Source organism: Spermophilus citellus (genome assembly GCF_964194105.1).
Source record: "Spermophilus citellus genome assembly, chromosome: 8".
In the NCBI taxonomy this organism is placed as follows: domain Eukaryota; kingdom Metazoa; phylum Chordata; class Mammalia; order Rodentia; family Sciuridae; genus Spermophilus; species Spermophilus citellus.
Genome location: NC_138189.1, coordinates 58,834,145 through 58,853,353, shown reverse-complemented (window position 1 = coordinate 58,853,353; position 19,209 = coordinate 58,834,145). Strand labels below are relative to the sequence as shown.

Below are 19,209 nucleotides of genomic sequence, written 5' to 3'. Positions count from 1 at the left end.
ATAGAAATGCTAATTTGGAATTAATGCAAAAATTATTAGTGTTTGTGGGAAGAGTAAGTGGCTACAATTTTGCCATTCTGGGTACTTTTTAAGAAAAGGAATGTTTAAAAATATAAAAATGGTCAATCAATATGTTAGGAGCAAAATACCCTGGAGTACTGAAATTTCAAAACTAATATTCAAACTCTCAATCTGTTTGATTAAAAAAGTTTAATGAGCTATAAAATAAATACACTTCCATTAAATATTAAATAAATTATTTACAACTTGAAAAAATACTTTTTATCTCCATGCATCTCTTTATGTACAGAAATTATTTAGCATAAAAAAGTGACAATTGAAAGTTTAAAACCATCAGAACAAAAAGGTTCCATTTTCTTCACTGAAAGGAGGACCAATTCATCATTTACAGTTGTGACTTCGCAGTGACTCTGACCTGATACCCTGTTAAAAAATAAAGTGTTAGAGAATAAGCTTAATTCCAACATAGTTTTAAAAAATTTCAACGAAAAATCAGCAATCAGAATTTCTGCCATTTTTTTCAAAATTGTTTTATGAAAAATGCTAAAAGCTTTTCAGAAACAAAATATTGCTTTAGCTTGAATTCTCTTTCATTTCTGCTTGGGTTATAGGCCTCCTTAGAAAACTAAAGATGCTCATACCAGTTGCATAAATTTCTGCTTAATAAAAAAAGCAATAACCGTCATGAAAATTAGGTTTCCTAACTAAATCTACACAGTGGACATAATTAAAAACAGAGATTAAGTGGCTCATTGTACTTATGATATGCAGTTAATTTAGGATAATTAGTACCAAGAGCATAATAATAGTAGCTACCAGTTAATAGGCAGCTACTAAATGCCAGCACAGCATATTCCTTTTCCTAAAATTATTCTGGGACCTACACTGAGAAATCTTGATGGCACCAAATAACCAAAAATCTACCCTATTTATATTGGTGGTCTTAACTTCATTACAATAGGCCAATACATTAAAATTTTAATGTAATAAATACTAAGTATAACACTGCTATAAATAATGATTTATTTCATGAGGTATGGGACTAATTCTCTAACAGGCTGAGAATATAATATCTGTACCTAACCAGTGTTAAATAGAGTGGGGTTCTCTAAGCATCAGAATCATCTGGAACACTCATTAAAGATAAAAATTTCTGATTCAGTAGATTGAGCATTGGGCATAGGAATATTCACATTTAACAAGCATCTCAAGTAACTATTAAACCCACTGACATTAGGAAAACAGCTCCTTAAGGAGGTGACATCTTCAGTGTCTGAGGAGATGAATTTCTTTCTTATGACCGACTTTAAGTGTACCCTTGATTTCTTTTCCTCCCTCTTCCACTGGAAGTTTTCTTTCATGAACTCCTTTCTTCAGTTGTCAATGAATTATCCCTCTTCATACCTTCTTACCTTCTACTTACAACATGCTAACTCTCCCTTTTTATTTTTTGGTGCTGAGGATCAAACCCAGAATCTTGTACTTGCTAAGCATGCATTCTACCACTGAATCCTACTCTCCAATCCTACAGCTCTCCCTCTGGACAAAAGTGTGTGTGTGTGTGTGTGTGTGTGTGTGTGTGTGTGTGTGTATTATTTATTTATTTACCAAGTTACATACCCCTCTCTCTGTTTCTACTTCCTTTCTTTAAAAGGAGTATTTAATCTACTGTCCCCACTTCCTCAGTCTTTTAGAACAAGCACCCTACTCTGGCTCTCCAATGTATGAGCTCAACCTATCATTACAATGTTCCCTTCTCTAATATTCACTGGAGCCAGGCTGTTTTCTAAAATGATCTGTTTCATCTCTCAGTATTTAATACCCATCTTCCTTTTCTTCATAATTGCTTTTTACCAATCTCACAGGTCCTTTAAGGTTTACCTTCAATGTCATGCTAAATATATATAATTTCCTGCTACCAAAATGCCTCTCACAAGATTTTTTCATTCATCAGAAATTTTTCATACTCCATTGGTTCCTTTCTGGTGACTTCCCTTAGTACTCTGATTCTCTGTATTCTCCCCTATCTAAATGTTTTGTTCCTTGAGAACTCTCTCACATCTGTATGCCTTTTAATACTGAATAAGTACATAGCCCATTCTCAATACCAAACTCAATCTCATACTCAAAGAATAATACTTTCATGTAGCCATTAAGAGTATGTTCATAATTAAAAACATATTCCTCATTTTTCTTGAGATTAATAGTGCTATATTTTTCACAAGTATAGGATATAATGTAAAGTCAAGTTTACAAGTCAAACCTGTATTATCTTCAGTTATGCTATAGAATGTGCATGTCCATTTTCTTGTTGAAGTTTCTTTTGTTCTTCTGCTTCTTCTTCAAATTCTCTGAAGTATCTTTTTCGAAGCCTTGAGAGAAGAAGATGTTCTACTGTTACTAAAATCCCATCCATCTATATGTTGACTGAGGTTTCCCCAAGTACAAGGGATTCCTTCTCATGAGCTCTTATAGACAACAGAGCAGCATACTTCATGCTAAACAAAAGCTTAAACCCGACTATAAAATACCACCGGTATTCTCTTTTAAGGTGACATTTATGTTGCCTTTATATAAACATATTTCCAGAGAACAGAGTTTTAAATGCATCTTTAAGATGTAAACTTTCAGAAGGCATGGAACATATCCAAATGTCTTTTTTTTCCTGAAGAATTTAGCACAGCTGCCAAATACACACTTGGAAGAGATGGTGGTATAGTTTTATAACACATGGATTGATGTTTATACACACCAATTTGAATGATCAGAATTTTTTGAAACCAGCCTACAAAACAAGTTGTTTTATTTATTTCTAAATATAAACATTTCCTTCTAATTTCATACATTGCTATTAAAATTCAGTGTATTGAAAAAAATTTTGCCATTATACAAGCAATTTAATTTTTAGTAGGTCTTTAATGAATCTACTAAACATTATCATCAAAATCATATGAACTTTCATTATGATATTTAAAGAAAAAATTTACTTTAGTTATTGAAAACCCAGTAACTATGGCTTAGGCTTATGTTTGTTTTGTTTCATATACAAAAAGAATACAAGAGTAAAGTGGCTTAATTTTAAGAGTGCTAACATGATAGCTTTCCATATTTTTCTAAAGGATTATTAAATACTGCAAGTTGAATGACTGAAAATTTTAATTATTGCAAAACACCTTTCTTAACAAGCACTTTTTCTTCTATCCCCCTATATCAAATAGTAATGATTTATCTGAGGATATCTTCCTAAACACATTTATATATCTGACTTGAGGTACTAGAATATCAGAATAATTCCAGGGTGTGCAAAACAAACTTAAACTATACATCAAGCTTCATGTGCCTGATAAAACGGTTCTTTACATGTCATTTTATCACTATCTGATCTGAATTTAAGATAATGGTAAACAATAGCAAAAGATAACCACTTCTTTCCTGAAGGACAGCAGTAGTAGATCATGTACAGGATCCAGTGAAAAGTAATTTACCAAGACCTAAAATTAGAATAATGAGTCCACTACTTTTCCCAAGCTCCAGTGGCACATGAGTCATCACAGAGCCATTCATGCCCTCCCCCAACTTCCCTCATTCAGTATCTTCTGTTTGGTAGACAAAGCCGTTTTATGTACCCATCAGTGCCTACTACATAGAGCAGGCCAGTTCTAGCTTTCATTGGTCATGAAGAGAAGTATGTGATGTTGTTAGTAACAGAGGGAAGATACTGTTGGAGTGAAGCACTAATAGAATTGTTCTTGCTTCCTACACCATGCCATCTGGAGGAAATGTTTTGGTTACACTCTCATTGTTATTTGACAATAAGAAAATAGGCATAAACTGTGAATAAATTATCACCGTGCTATGAAACTACAAACTCAGGATTTTGCATTCCAAGACAAGCAGAGACATGTCTCTTCTGGGCTGCCAATTTGACGTTCTTTGTGATTTTTAATACCAAGGCAGTGTGTTTGATGCTATGAATCTACTATTATTTTCTGGGCAACATGCTTCATCTTAAAATATTCATAGAAGATACCAGCACTTTCTGAGATTTAGAAATAACTGTGAGAGAAAGATGGCATGCAATAAAACCACCCATTTTTAAGTTCAAAAAATTGCTATGAAATTCTGAAAGAGAACTTAATGTGTTGAGTTTCTATGGTAGACAAAGTAATATAAATTCTGACTGTATTATTCAAAGATCATATGCTACCAAAAAATAACTAATTCAAAATATTCTAGTAGGGTGTGATAGAAATATTGAAGAAAATTAACCTTATTAGGAATTGTTAAGCTGTGCCATACTTACTGGACTGTAATAACAACAGCAACAGCTGTGAAGCTCGTAGCAGAGACAAAGGCAGCTATAGCTGCTAACGCAACTTTGGAGAAATCTCTGTCACCCATGCTGTGAGTCTTCATGGATTTTTCTCCACACCGTTCACCAAAATAATCATGATGACATCTGCAAACAACCCACATTTAGAAATTATAATCACTAAAAACACCTTATATATTCCCAGTTCACCTTGTAAGTCAAAAACAGCTATGTAATTCCAACATTTAAAAAAAGTTATGTATTTGTATTTCAAAATCATGAGACATAGAACGCATTCTAGCTAAATATCCATTAGTCAAGATTAGTTTGGGTGTGTTAGTCCAAGAAGACACACCTTGCTATTCTTTGTGCTTCTTTTATGACCAATTGATGAGTTCAGTGACTTATACATTAATATATTCCACTATCATCTAATGTGTTAGCAGTTTTGGGGGGCTAGAAGACAAAGTGGCTAGAACAACATGAAAAATTAGGTGAAGAGTTTATTAAGAATCTTTTTAAAAAAATACATATTGTAAAACAATGATTTATAGTAGTGATCCTCAAAAATATAGCCCACAAATCCAATCTGGCCATTTGCCAGGTTTTTTACAACTCATAAGTTAAGAATGAGATTTAATCCTTTTAATTGGCTATATAAGTACAAATACAATCTCAGCCCACAAAACCTAAATATTTTCTACCTGATTCCTTAATAAAAAGTGTTCTAATCACTGGTTTATACACTGGAAAAAAAATCAGTGGTTTCTGCAGCTAGGGATTTTTCAGATATGGTGTAGGAAATACATAGTTCTTTGTAATTCTTTGAAACTTACTTGCATGTTACTGCCTCCAGATTCTCTATATATTTGCATTCTCCATGAATGCAGAAATTTTGAAATTCTGCATCACATGGATTTTTCTTCTTTTTGTTTCTTCTATTTTTTCCACTTTTCCCTCCCTTTTTCTTTCTTTTGGGTTTATCTGAAGTCTTTTCACTTTCTGTTTTGTTTTTCTTGGGCTTAATTACCTGTTCAACTGAAAAAAGAAAATAAGATTTCTTAACAGTCTCTCTCATCTTGAACATTATTTTGGATCCACGAGACAAAGAAATCAGAGCAGTGAGAGCTCACAGGGATATAACAACCACGTTTGTTTCATTATTTAGCACAATACACACAATAAGTGGGCAGAGAATATCAGGTGTATGGCAATTAAACATCTGAACACCTTAGTTATTTTATTTACACATTTTTATTTTGAATTATTTGTATTGAATTTGTATTATCATCATTAGTATTAATAGTAAGACTTATGTGTCTAAGAAAATCCATTAAACATTTTTAGCATTTCTTGAATTTCTAATCATTCCATGTTCTTGGCAATGAGTATCAATTTACTTGAATCTAGATCATGACTGCATGCACTGTTAGCCATATGACATAATGAGGAAACTGAAATTTAGTAAAGGCAAGCAACTTGTCCTAGGATATATAGCTAGAAAATGACTGTGCTGGGATGACAAAAGCTTGTTATTTTTTCATAATACTCTTCCTTCTCTTTGGAAAGGTCAATGTCATTGATTAAAATGACATTGAACTTGGGGTTTATTTGCTGATTTTATTTACCCATATTGGCCCTGTGCTCACTATTATAGTTGTGAATTAGTAGACACTATTGGAGAGTGAAAAAAACTGAGGATTATATATTAATCAATTTTTCCAGTTCACAGATTACAACAGATCACAATTGATACCTTTCACGGTGCTCAGTTCTGTGTTTGATCTATTTAAAAATAATCCAGGAATATTTGTTAATTGATGCCTCAGACATTTAACTTAACAAATCTATAGAAAGTTTGTTCAGGGTGTAACTTTTATGCTAAAGTCATAGAGGGGAAGTTTCCATTTAGTGGTATGCATTCTGTTCTACTAAAACCTTAATAGGTTTATATGATGAACTATTTAGCAAGCAGATCCCAATGAAAAGAGAAAATATCATTTATCATAAAGGTCACACAGTACCCATTAAATAGAAAACTTCAGAACCACAGTGTGAAGGTTAACAAGAGTATGATAAATAAATATTATGAATATTTTGACAGGCTATTATAATAACACTAACAAAATTCAAATTAGGAGAACTGTCTAACAGGTGGTTATGCAATTTTTATATTGAAATTTTCCTCTGATCCAAAAAAAGTACAAGTTAAAGTAAGTCCTCTAAGAGAAGCATTTTAAATGAATATTACTCTACTTTATCAGAGAGATTACAAATCATAGATAGAGGCAAATAATAGTATCTATGCTAAAGTGTGGCAATAGACATTATACCCATGGACGTTTAACTGAACAGCTTTCCAAAGAAGTTCTTCCAGTGATCTCATACTATTTTATAATGCATTGCAATCTGAGCACTAGTTATTAGCCCTAGTAATAATGGATTCGGCTTTCTGATGTCTTAACAACTTATATATAGTTAAGAGACAAGTTGCTAGATACCTGGATGGTCTAATCTCATCCAACTGTAAGAATTGCAAGTGAACCTTTTCCCTAGCCCAAGTTCAGAAGTAAGGGAGTACAGAGGTCACTACATCTTTGCCCAGCTCCCACTTAAACCACTCTCTTTCCCTCTGGTTCCACTTGTTCTCTCTTCTCTAGCTTTGGGATTCAGGGAGAGGAGAAGTCAGGTAAACTGGTCAGAAAAGAAGAGGCCTTAAAAAGCTCTGAAACTTTCTTTCCCTGCTCCAGATGGATGCTCCTAGTACATGAGATCTGACTTATTGATGGCCTGTTCTTCCATGAAACTCCAAAGTAGAATGAGGGTACTGAGCAACATTTATCTCTTTCTTTGGTATTCATTTAAGTAAAGGGTCTTTTAAAAAGATCAGATAACAGGAAAAGTGAGTCATATTTTAACTAACAAATGGAATTTGGAGTTAAATCATGATTTTAGTGATATAAAATTTATGCATACTTGTTCTTTATTATTTCTAGAAGGCATTATTGTCATTATCAGTTTCTCAACACCAAGTATTTTAAAGGATAAAAGTCAAATTCCTCCTGTCCCATTTACTTTTTTCTGTTGCCTTGTGTTAAAATGCAGTTATCTGGGGAAGGATGAGCTGGGGAAAGGGGATTCAGATGCTAAGAAACAAAGCAAACAGGAATGGTTAAGGTCTACTTCTGTCTCAGATTAGAGTTCACATGGAATAATGTGAAGGAACATAATATCTGGAATAAAACAGAATGGGGTTCTAATTCTGGCTTAACTGCTACTGTGCAGCCTTGGGCAACACAATCTTTTTTAACATCATTTATTGCATCTGTAAAATGAAAATAATGATGCCTACACTTAGTAAAGTTGAGAAGATTTGATTTAAACATAACATCAATTAATCCTCTAGACATAGGATGTGATCCTATATAGAACTTTCTGACTCAGTTTTTACCTAGAAAGGTATGCAATTCACACTTTTCTGAAGCAGTTTTGCTCCTGTAAGCCCACATCCCTTCAGCTACATTTCCCCTTTAACCTCTACTTACCTCTGACTGAATCATCCACAATGTAGCCAGATATTTGTAGTTCAGCATCATATTCTAAATAGTCATAGTCAGTTCCTGAGGACACTTCAGTACTAGAAGGCGTTTCAGTCACAGGCGAAATCTCAATTCCTGGGGTCGTCTCATTTCTTGAAGCAACCTCAGGTCCACTAGTACTGTGGTTCTTGGACAATGGTTCCCCTTTCCCAGAGTCAGTGTCATTGAGATCCAATCCAACAGCATGATGGCCTGCAGGGGAAAGATTAAGGAAAGAAAAGATGAAGCAGGGTGCCTCTCTCACCAGCCAGCTATGTTAAGTAGAAGTGTTTATCTTCTGATATCAAAGCAGTTATTGCACATGTGCTATTGTTTTTGATTGAGTCACTTCACATTTTGCCAAGAAGCAAACTCAGCTGTTCCAATTACTGAGCTTCTTTTATCCAGGGTTTTCTTTCCACAGATAGTCTACATTAATCTCCACATTTTAAAAAAGGGCCAAATTAATGCAACATAAACACTTAACAGGTAATATCTAAATATTCCCATCACTTTGCATTCCAAATTCATTTGTATTGCTAAAATGCTATCTTGCCCCATATCTTTGTAGGTTCTACATAAAGACTAAATTTTCTTAACATATGCTCACATTTTTTTAAAATCATATATATATAAAATGTAAAAGTCAATGTAAAAAGTAATGTCATTTAATAATTATCATTGTCATTTTTTCATTATTATTTTTATTTACATAGGAAAGAAACTTAAGGACTAGGTAAGATTTTGGGTCCAGAGTTTCAAGACAGTACTTTATCTTACTTTGTTTTAGGTCTCAATAAAACAGCATCAGAGAGGTGATTTTAATCTTTCCGCAGGACATGAAAGTAAAAGGTGAAAATACAACCAACTAGACAAGAGGAGACAGAGAATTTAGGCAGGAGGCACCAAACACTCCTAGTTCAGGAATTAGCTACTCTGTCGAAATCTTTCTGAACCTTTCTTTATCTGTACAACCAAAGGTTAAGATGAAAGGATCTCTAAAGTCTCCATCACCTGGACTAAAGTAAAAGTACAAGTATTCTTCAGGACACTCCTCCTGGCTGGATGCTAGAGACACTTGTCTGGGTTTTCTCTCTTCTCCGAGGGAGTAACCTTAGAGGGTGATCGCCTCCAGCGGGACAAGATTTCTTTTTGGAGAAGCAGTAGCAACATTCAAAAGAAGACAGATTCTGCCTGCCTGGAGAGAATCACCAGGTAGTTCAGAGCCAGCAGATCCTCACCTGAGCCGAGGATCAAGAGCCACAGCACCACCGGCGCCTGAGGCAGCAGCGGAGTTCTCATTGGTCCCTCGGGACGTCGGCGTCTGGGTCTCTGGGGCAACTCAGACGGCAGCTACTGGCAGAAGGAAGAAGTGGTGGAAAAAAGGGCACAAGAGCGGCTGTGCTCCTGTGTTCCAAGGCCCGGCCCGGCCCCGCCCGGCTCGGCTCCGGGTGACGGGAGCCGCCGGCGCCCTAGGCTCCACGCAGGATCTCTGGGTTGCTACTCGCTCTCAGGCAGCAAGGTGTGCGAACTTTCGGCAGGCGCCCGCGCACCTGCCGCTTTATAGGGCCGGGCCGGGAGGGAGCCACCGCCTGTGACGTCACTACCGCGGCTGTGGGTGGAGGCGGGAGGCCGCCCCAGAAGTTACTACCCCAAAACCACACACGGATGGCGGGGGCCACACCTCCCTCGTGCGTAAAGAGCCGCGAGGAGGAAATAGAAAGTCAACTTCTAGGTGCAAGGAGAAAAAAAAAAAAATATCCATATTCTAGAGTGGAGAGGTAGTACTGGACAGTCAAAAGTTCCAAAGTTTTAAACTATCTGAAAATAAAATAAAACCTCTGTATATATTTTGGTTGATCTCAACGACAGAAAATTCCATGATGTAAAAGTACTGTAAGACCAAGAGTGACTAAGCAAGGGTAGCTTGTCTTTAGTGAAGATAAATGAAGTTCATTAAATGAGGAGAGAATCTCCTAAAGGGAAACTTCTTCAGGTGTGATGGGCTTTCATCAATCAAAGGCCCTTTGCCACCCTCTTGAAATGGCCAGAATTTCAAACCATCTCCCTCCTCACTTTTTAGGTGGTTCAGGGTTCCTGGCCAAAATTAGTATTTAGTGATCTCTTACTATGCACTTAAAATTTTACCTATACTATCTCACTCAGTAACCTGTTGGTAGAGTCTCATCTCCCCATTTTACAGGGAGATAAAGGGCAGATTTTACAAAGCAAAGAAGAAATTGACACAGCATGTAATGGCAAGTGTCAGGTAGATTTGATTCAAATTCATATGGCCCTGAAGTTGGCCTCTTGCCACTCTGATAAAGAAATATAGGACTAAACTGATCTCTGAAAAGAGGATTTCTGGGCAGAACAATGCTTAGGAAGAATCCATCTCTGCTGGTAACATTGACATTTGGGCAAAGGGTAGTGCCAGAGGCTCTGCCTCTCAAATCCCAAGATAAAAGAGTCAGCACCCTTTTAGAACCCAGAAGGCATTTAATCATAAGTAGATAAAATGTAGAGGAGAGAGGGAGCTGCTGAATTTAACTTTGATGTAGTGGCAGCTCCAGAACTGGAATTTTCTTGACTTAAGGAAGAGAAACAAGTTGCATTGTTCTCCCTCTTTAACTGTCTCCTTGACCTGGAGATACATATCTCTTCCCTGATAGTGCCAGTAAAACAGCCTTTTTAGGAATGTGGGTCACAGTGCCTCTTGTTCTCATTCTGAGAAACTTTTAAAAAACTTACTGGCCTTTCAGTGGTATATCACAGTGAGTAGGCTAAATAATGCCATACATTTTGCAGAATAAAATGAGCAAGAGTCATGAATCATGTCTTCAAGGCAACGTTTGTTGAAAGTGCATTTTGTGTAAACCACCTGTTATACTGTTATGGGGGCAGGGGGTGGGACTTAAAGAGGAAGATTAAATAGTCACCAGATGCCTGTGTTTCAGGAGTTCGTGGTGTGGCCCAGACAGCATCTCTGGTTATCCTGGAAAGTTAGAGGAAAGATGGAGAGACCCCCTGAAAGGCCTTCACAGCAGAAAGTTCAGATTAAAAAAAAAAAGACCCAATGTTGAGGTGTGACCAAGTGTGGGAACTAAGGCTGGAAAGGTGGCACTGCACATTCCAGGGTGAAGCAGGGGCCTGCACTGTCATCTTTTTTGGTGGATGAGGCGATTGTGATTCAGAGATTAAAGACTTGCCCAGGATTTCAAAAGGTGATAGTAGAGATTTTGTTTGGAACTCAGGCAGTTGGCCTATAATGCACATTTTGTTTCCCTAGGTGTCAGTTTTGTTCTGTTTTGTCACTGTTCCTCCAATTTTCCTTTTATAAAATTTATTTTTTAATGAACAAGTGAAAATTATAGCTATGTTGTACAACATAATGTCATGATATGTTTTCACTTGGGCTATATCAAGCTATTTAACATATGCCTTACCTCCTATTTTCTTACTCTTTATTCTATCATCAGAAATGGTCCACTTTCAATTTGAAGTGAAATCGGGCTCTTTACATTAGAAATTACTTAGTCTTTCTCCAATTGGAAATTCAGAGGATGATAATTTACATTTCTGTGGCACATAACCTAGATGGTGGAAACAGAATAGCTTAGAGCTTAATATGAGCTTTAGAGTTGAATCAATCTAGGTTTTCATATCCAAACTCTACCACATACTAAATTCCTGATATTTAAAAAAACTCAAATTCCTCACCTGAAAATATGAATAAAGAAACACCCACCTGCTATTAAGCAGGTCAAATGAGACCATAGCATATGTTAAGTACTCAGTAAACGGTAACCTTGACATTATGAAATTATGCTATTGCAAGCACATTAAAGAACCAAGTAATTTTTATAAATGGAGATGCTCACAGAACAAGTGAAATCAACCCCTTCATTATTTTCAAGCCATGAACTTTGTACATACTTCACACTAAGACTAACCATTTTGAGCGGCTTATGATGCATCAAAGGGTAGCATAGGGGTATCATCATAGTCGCATCACAGTGCATCACCTACTGATTTGTCATGACATTCTGGAATATGTGCCTGAGTAGTAAACCAGCTTCATGTAATTGAAGGACTCTTTATGTTCTGCATGCTAGCTTGAGACAAAAAGGAATAATTTCAACAAATTTGAATAGGAACTCTACATTATCCTGATAAACAGATAGTTCCCTAACTTAAGAGGCTAAGGGCAGCCTAAGTCAAATGCCTCTAACCTGCCATCCCTGTTGGTGCCTACTATCCTGTATCCTAATATTTGAAATGCTCATAAAAAAACTTACTTTTATTCCACTAAAATATATGCTGTAACTTATTCAAATAACCTTTCATTTTTACAGACAGTGCAAAATGTGAGTATTACAATATGATCAATTTTATTATGAGTCATGAACCCCCAGACCACAATTTAAAAATTCTCCATCTATAGATAGTATTTCCTATGTTATTAACAAACATATTAATTCTATTTAGATGTTTATAATGTTCTACTTTTTGTCTTGGAATTTACCCATGCTACAGAATTATTTTATTGTTATATTATTTCTAATTTCTTCGAGAAAAAGAGCCTACAGGCACAGTGGCACAAACCCGTAATCCCAGTAGCTTGGGAAGCTGAGGCAAGAGGATCACATGTTTAGGCCAGCCTCAACAACTTAGCAAGGCCCTAAGCAACTTAGTGAGACTCTGTCCTAAAATAAAAAATAAAAAGGGCTATTGATGTAGCTCAGTGGTTAAATGTCTCTGGGTTCAATTCCTAGTATACCCTCCAACCACCAGAAAACCCTTAATTGAACTTGGAAGTTGAACAACTCAACACACAAAGCTAAATTATTTGTCCTTTACTACCTTTAACATCATAACTTTTGCAGGGCAAGGATTGGTAGATGTGAATGAAAGCATCAGGAGATACAACAGAAACTAAGTAAACCCAATATACAAATAATTTCATTTATGCAAAAGGAAAAATATGAATCTTCTAGGTAGTTCATTTGTTTCATCAAATACATTTTGAGAAGTAGGCACTATTCTAGGCACTGGGGAGAGAACTTTGAATAAGTCACAATGTCTTTGTTTTCAAGGACTTTATGTTCTATACAGAGAAACAGTATATAAAATGAATTTGGAAGTGAAAAGGGCTAGAAAGGAAATAAAATATGTGAAATAGAGGGTTTGAAATGGTGCGGGGAGACGATGCAGAATAAAACACAGTCCCTACACTTAGTAGTTCACATTTTCTCTTTAGAGGAGTACAATGGCAGGATAATATGGAGAGTAGTATCCTACTGAATAATAAGTGTGGATGATCAGAGGTATAGAGACACACGTGGGCAGGAAGAACAAGGGATGCAAAACAGATATAAATATTGAATTGGGCCTCAGAAATGTGGAGGGGTAGGACTTTTAATCTAGGAATTCATGTCATTTCTTCTGTACCCCTCTAAGCACTGCAAGGCAAAAGCGTTCTTTAGGACTTCAAGGAGTGGACTGAAGAGAATCACCTCAGAATGTTCTCACTTTCCATTCTCCCCTCTTAAATCCATAGGTTTGGAGGCAGGTCCAAGCCTCTGTATTTTTTTTTTTTTAAGAACTCTCAAGAAAATTCTCACATGCACTCTGAAGAAGAATCACTCCACTAGGGGATAACCAGGTAGGAAAAAAAAATTAAGATTTCTACATTCAAGGAGATTATAAAATAACGGAGCTGCACATTCATGTGCATGGAAGTTTTGTTGGAAATGCGAAGAATGGAGAAGTGAATTTCACAGGAGGACTACACTGGCTGAGGCAGCACACAAGCAAAGTAAGAGGAAGAAAACTTGTCTCTAAAACACTCATGTTACAAAATGATTCAAACATATGTCTTTGAAAATAGGGAACTCTACTGTGCCAAAAATATGTTTGAATATATTTTTTAAAATCCACTTTGGATATATTTGTTTAAGAACCAATTTGTCACATAAAAGCAATAGATCTATGCCAGTTTATTATAAATCCTCAGTAATTTGATTCTGAATATAAGACCACAAAACAGGGTATCTGCAACCATCATATACTGAAATAGGAAGCATTCAAAGTGTAGTAAGCTATTAATTCTTTATCAATTTGTAATTTTAGAATAAGATTTGGCATTTTTACTATTAAAAAATAATATTATAAAGTCAGGTGATTGAGGTGATCAAAGTCCAATGAAGATATTTATGGACTGACTTATGAATGGTAGTCATTGAATATATTTGCCTTGATTTTTAAAATTATTTTCCCCAGTTCTTTACATTTACTTAAACTTTCTTTAATGCATTTCTACACTTTCCTTGTTTTCTTATACTTTATTTTACATTTTATCACTCCATTTATCACACAATCCACACAATCAAGAAATGTGTGATGACCAGTTTTTAAGTTGCTAAACTCTTTTTTTAAAGAGAGAGAGAGAGAGAGAGAGAGAGAGAGAGAGAGAGAGAAATTTTTTAGTTTTCGGTGGACACAACATCTTTGTTTGTATGTGGTGCTGAGGATTGAACCCAGGATGCACGCATGCCAGGTGAGCGCGCTACCGCTTGAGCCACATCCCCAGTCCAGTTGCTAAACTCTTATTGATCTCTGGTTATTAAAAAACCAACATACCTTTAAGAATTACATAATACTATTATTAAGGACCAATATTTTATGCATTTTATGAATTTATATAACCTTCTTAAATACTCATGCATTTTTAGCATATTTAGAAAATATACCAATTTCACTGCATTTTCTTCCTTCCTCTCCTTCTCCCTCCCTTCCCCCCACACTCTTTTTGGTAACAGCATCCTCAGCCCTTTTTATTAATTTGAGACATGGTCTCACTAAGTTTCGGAGCCTGGCCTCGAACTTTCAATCCTTCTGCCTCAGCCTCTCAAGTTGCTGGGATTGCAGGCATGCACCACCACACCCAGCTAGATTTCACTGTTGTTTTTTCACAACAAGCTTTTGTTTCAGAGTTCAATGAGAATGGCAGTTTTATAACATCATAAGTGAAGGTATTATTAATTTGTTGTATAGACCACTTCTGTACAGTCTATTCTAGTCATGAACAGGTTAAACCACAAAGAAAATGAGCCTTATGTCTCATACTTCTCAGAGCTTTCCAAATACTTGCATGAAAATTATACATCCAGAAGAAGAACCAAGTATTTGCTAATATTAAAAAAAATACAATTATGTGTAAAACTCATAGAAAAGGAGGAATTCGGGTTACCAATTTTGTAAACATCAAGTATGTCTTTCAGTATTCTTCCTGAAATCAGTAGTTCTGTCTTGACCCTGTACTTATGTTGACTCAAATAATTTTACCATTTGTAGTAAATATAATTTCAATCCTGATTTTTTTTCCTTTCAAAGGAATTTAAAAAACATTCCTTTTGGTCACCTCTCAAGGTATCAAACCTTCTAGCAATGTATTTTTTAAAACCAAGTTGCTGAAAATTCTGGGAATCTCGTGTTCTACCTTTTGTGAATTTAAGAAAATATTTGACTTTTCATTAGTATCATTGGCCTGCACGAATCCTGATAGGGTGATGGGGAGAGCAACATAAATGGCAGGCAACAATTTTAAAGGACTGTTTTTTTAAGAGCTATAAATTTGATGAAATCTTTTCATTTCAGAATGGTATTCAATAGAATTCATATGTTCATTGAAATAGGAAAAAAAATAGAGACTTTGAAGACATATTTTGCTTAAAATTACATCTTTGGAAGAATTTATGCAGTTTGCACTTTGAAAGTTCTTTTAACTGCCAGACAGTTTAAAGATATAATAACTTGCAAAAATTATATGCCAAATTATTTGTTTCTAGATTTGCCCTGTTTGGAATATTTGAAGATATTTCTGTACAGTTATAAACCATAGAATACATTTCATTTTTACTTCCTTATAACAATAGTACTATCTGCACAAAATTGTTCATTTCAATGGCATATTCCAGGGAAAAACTCAAAGTTTTTAATTATTTCTGCATACATTTTGGGAAGTCACACACATGGGATGAAAAGTAAAAGTACATTATAAAAGGAAGTCCAAATTTTAAAAATTAATTTTAAGAATAGAACAGGAAAATGAAGGAAGTTTTATGAACAAATGTTTATTGACCGTAAAAATTAATTATAATAGTTGTTACATAAAAAGTTATAAACTACATAACTACTTACACATAGTTGTGGACATATTATATATAAATATATGTGGAAATATGCATGCATAAAAAATCCTAAAATATATATAAAAATATTAACAATATCTTTTTGTTAAGGAATTGTTTCTCTTTATGGCCTAACTTATGTAATACAAAAATCATGCATTACTTCTATTTTTTTATGGTTAAAATCCCAAAGTGTACAAGAAGATAATCTCCAAAATGAACTAATTTGATGTGATTCCATAATGAATACATCAGGTTTACAAATAAGAATACCAGATTTGAGAGAAAATGATCTCTGAGTCACCTGCTGTTCCCCACCCATTCTTACACTAGTACATTACTCCCACATCTGTACTGTCCTTCATCATATAGAGAGTACCTGGTCAAGGCTGTAGGAACTGAGTTTGAAACTACTGAATTTTAGTACAACTCTCTTCCTCTTATCAACCAGGGTAAATTACTTAAGCTCTTTGTAGCTTTGGTTTTCTCATCTCTAAAAAAAAAGGAGATAATGATAATAACAGTACCAAAATCATAGTAGGACTCTTGTGATGTTTAAATGTAATATGGCATGTAAAACACTGAGAATAGTATCAGATATTTAATTATTACTCAAATATAGTAAGTATTTTTTATTACCATTAATATTGAGATCAGTGAAGAAAGAACTGTGGATTCCAGTGAAAATTTTTTTAATGCATATTTGTAGAATAAGTGTGGTAGTAAAACCTATCACAGCCGACTTTATAACTTGAGAACCTCCGTTTATTGTGACAGATGTGCCTGTAAGTATTTAAAACTTTCTTAGAATGATGAAGGCAGCAAGAGTGAGTCCTGTTTCTAAGGTTTTATAACAAATATCCCACATCACTGGCATCTCCTGAGCATTGCTTATTTTTAAACATCTAGGCTTTGTACAGAAGGATGTCTTTCTCACCTTTCCTTTTTTAGTTCTGAAAGATGTTCCTACTCTGTGATATCACCATACTATTATTTCTATAAACTCAGGTAATTTCTGCTATGAATACATTGCTTGGTAGAAATTTTTTTTTATCCATAAACTAACCCAGCTGACACTCAAGTAGATGAGAGAGCAAGTTATTTCATACCTGTACTATACTGATTATCGTGTCAATAATTAGACCGGAGGGAGACTTTACTTGGTATCTATTTACATCTTTGCCCTTAATAAAAAAAAAACACCCAGATTTTATGCAGACTGACAATATGCCCAGCTAATATTAACATTTCCCAGAATTCTTTAGAGATAATGGGGACCATGTGCTAATTAGTTCTGGTAAGCTGAAAGCAGAAGGGATGTGTAGAATTTCCTGAAAGGCTTCTTGACAGGAGTTGGTGAAAGTGAAAAACAGTCCTATCATCCAGCTTCCTGAAGTATGGACACTTGGCTGAATCACCAAGCATCATACAGGAGCATGAACTGACCCTGCACCTGGAAGGTTTGAGCTTGAATAGTAGAGAAGTCAAGAGCCTGACTCCATGATGGCAAGCTAGCACTTCATTTCTGTACTTTTTACCCTCAGACTTCTTTTATATAAGGGAGAAAAATGTTTATCATGTTTAAGCCACTGTTAGGTTTCCTAAGATACACAGTTGATCCCAACATACTAGATAATGTGGTAACCAGGGAGCTCTGCTGTGTTCATTGTGATACTCCTCTCTATGTCAGCATCCTTCAGCTAATGACCACCAGAACACAACTTTACAAGTTTCAGCCAGGGAGAATGTACACCATAGGGACCCATGAGTCTCTTAAAGAGAGGGCTACAGTATAGGATTTGGGTTTTTGTTAGATGACTTGGGGAGAATTTAAGGAAGTAAGGCTTTGCTCTCAAGTGAATGACTGTCTGGAAGATGGCATAATTCTGTGATTGGGTAGCTTAAGAAATCTTCTATAGGAGAAAGGCTAAAACAGCTGTAATTATTAAAGAATGAGCAGTCACCTATATTTTTCAGGACAGCGGGATTTTTGACCAAGGTTGGATCTTGGACAATGTTCATATTTTGTCTGTGTTCAGACATGATTGTGGATGGTAGTCTTACTTTTGCCTTTGTCCATCATGTGGTGTTTGATGTTACTACTCTGTGAAATTGGTTTATGTTCAACAGAAGAATATAAAGAGCCTAGGTGATAGTACCAATCAAACTTCTGGATACAGGAGTGGCTTTTTTTGTTTCTTCTTCTTACTTGTTACACTGCAGGGTAAGAGCTCAATAAATGTTGAATGAATTGAATTAATTCACAACTGTTCAATAAACAATCGAAAAGCATTGAGTTATTGTCTTTATTTCGTAGTCACTTTTGAGTGAATTTATGTCATTTTTTAATGATGTATTTTTACATAAGACAACTAGTCATGAGGTTAATGGGATTGTCAAAGCCAAGAGCAAGAGATATTTGGAAAGATACTGAGAATGACAATTAACTCTATCCAATATGGATAATTGATTTAAAGAAAAAAGGTAGCAATCTGTCTGTTCATCACCCTTACTTTCTATCCCAGTTTTAAATATGTTGGATTTTCTCAGTAAATAATATCATTTATCATCATATGCAGATCCTGGGATAGGAACAGAAATCCAGTAAGTATTTCCTATTCTAAAAAGTAAAGTGTAGTTTTACTGTTGATGCTCAAACTACTAGTTTGAGTTTACACTTAACTTTACAGTAAGAGTTGTCCATGACTAAAAAGAGTGCCTTTAAATTGTAGGTATTATCATATAATTTAGTTGGCATTTATTGAGGGCTTATGCTCTAAACATTTTGTGGATTTTACCTCTTATGATTCTCATGAAACTCTATAAAGTAATTATTTCCATCCACATATAACAGAAGAGGAAATCAAGAGTGCAAATGATTAGCTGGAAGTCACATATTTGCTCCAGAGAGGTAGGATTGCAACTTAGCTTTCTTTGAACCAAAGTTCATACACACACACACACACACACACACACACACACACACACACACATAGAACCAGGCACACAGTAAGTGTTTAAAAGTGTCTTTTAAATGGAAATAAACAGTTTGGTAAGCCAAAATGCTATTGATATCATAGGACAAAAGAAAATGAAACATACTGAC

General features: G+C 35.3%; 1 protein-coding gene across 1 annotated transcript; it reads right to left on the bottom strand.

The window, feature by feature from the left end:
- Positions 1-200: 200 nt before the first annotated feature.
- Positions 201-9,469, bottom strand: AREG (amphiregulin). Its single transcript, XM_081304561.1, has 6 exons — positions 9,153-9,469; positions 7,879-8,124; positions 5,170-5,371; positions 4,325-4,480; positions 2,285-2,393; positions 201-444 (listed from the first exon to the last, which is right to left on the bottom strand). The coding sequence occupies exons 1-5, from the start codon at positions 9,211-9,213 to the stop codon at positions 2,300-2,302; spliced, it is 759 nt and encodes a 252-aa protein (XP_081160687.1). The 5' UTR covers positions 9,214-9,469; the 3' UTR covers positions 201-444; positions 2,285-2,299.
- Positions 9,470-19,209: the final 9,740 nt, after the last annotated feature.

Bases quoted from the DNA above. Each gene is read 5' to 3' on its own strand.
- AREG (XM_081304561.1), bottom strand. From the start codon at position 9,213: ATGAGAACTCCGCTGCTGCCTCAGGCGCCGGTGGTGCTGTGGCTCTTG. The intron at 8,125-9,152 runs GTGAGGATCTGC...TTTCCCCTGCAG, and splicing joins GCTCTTGATCCTCGGCTCAG to GCCATCATGCTGTTGGATTG. The intron at 5,372-7,878 runs GTAAGTAGAGGT...TTCTTTTTTCAG, and splicing joins TGTGGATGATTCAGTCAGAG to TTGAACAGGTAATTAAGCCC.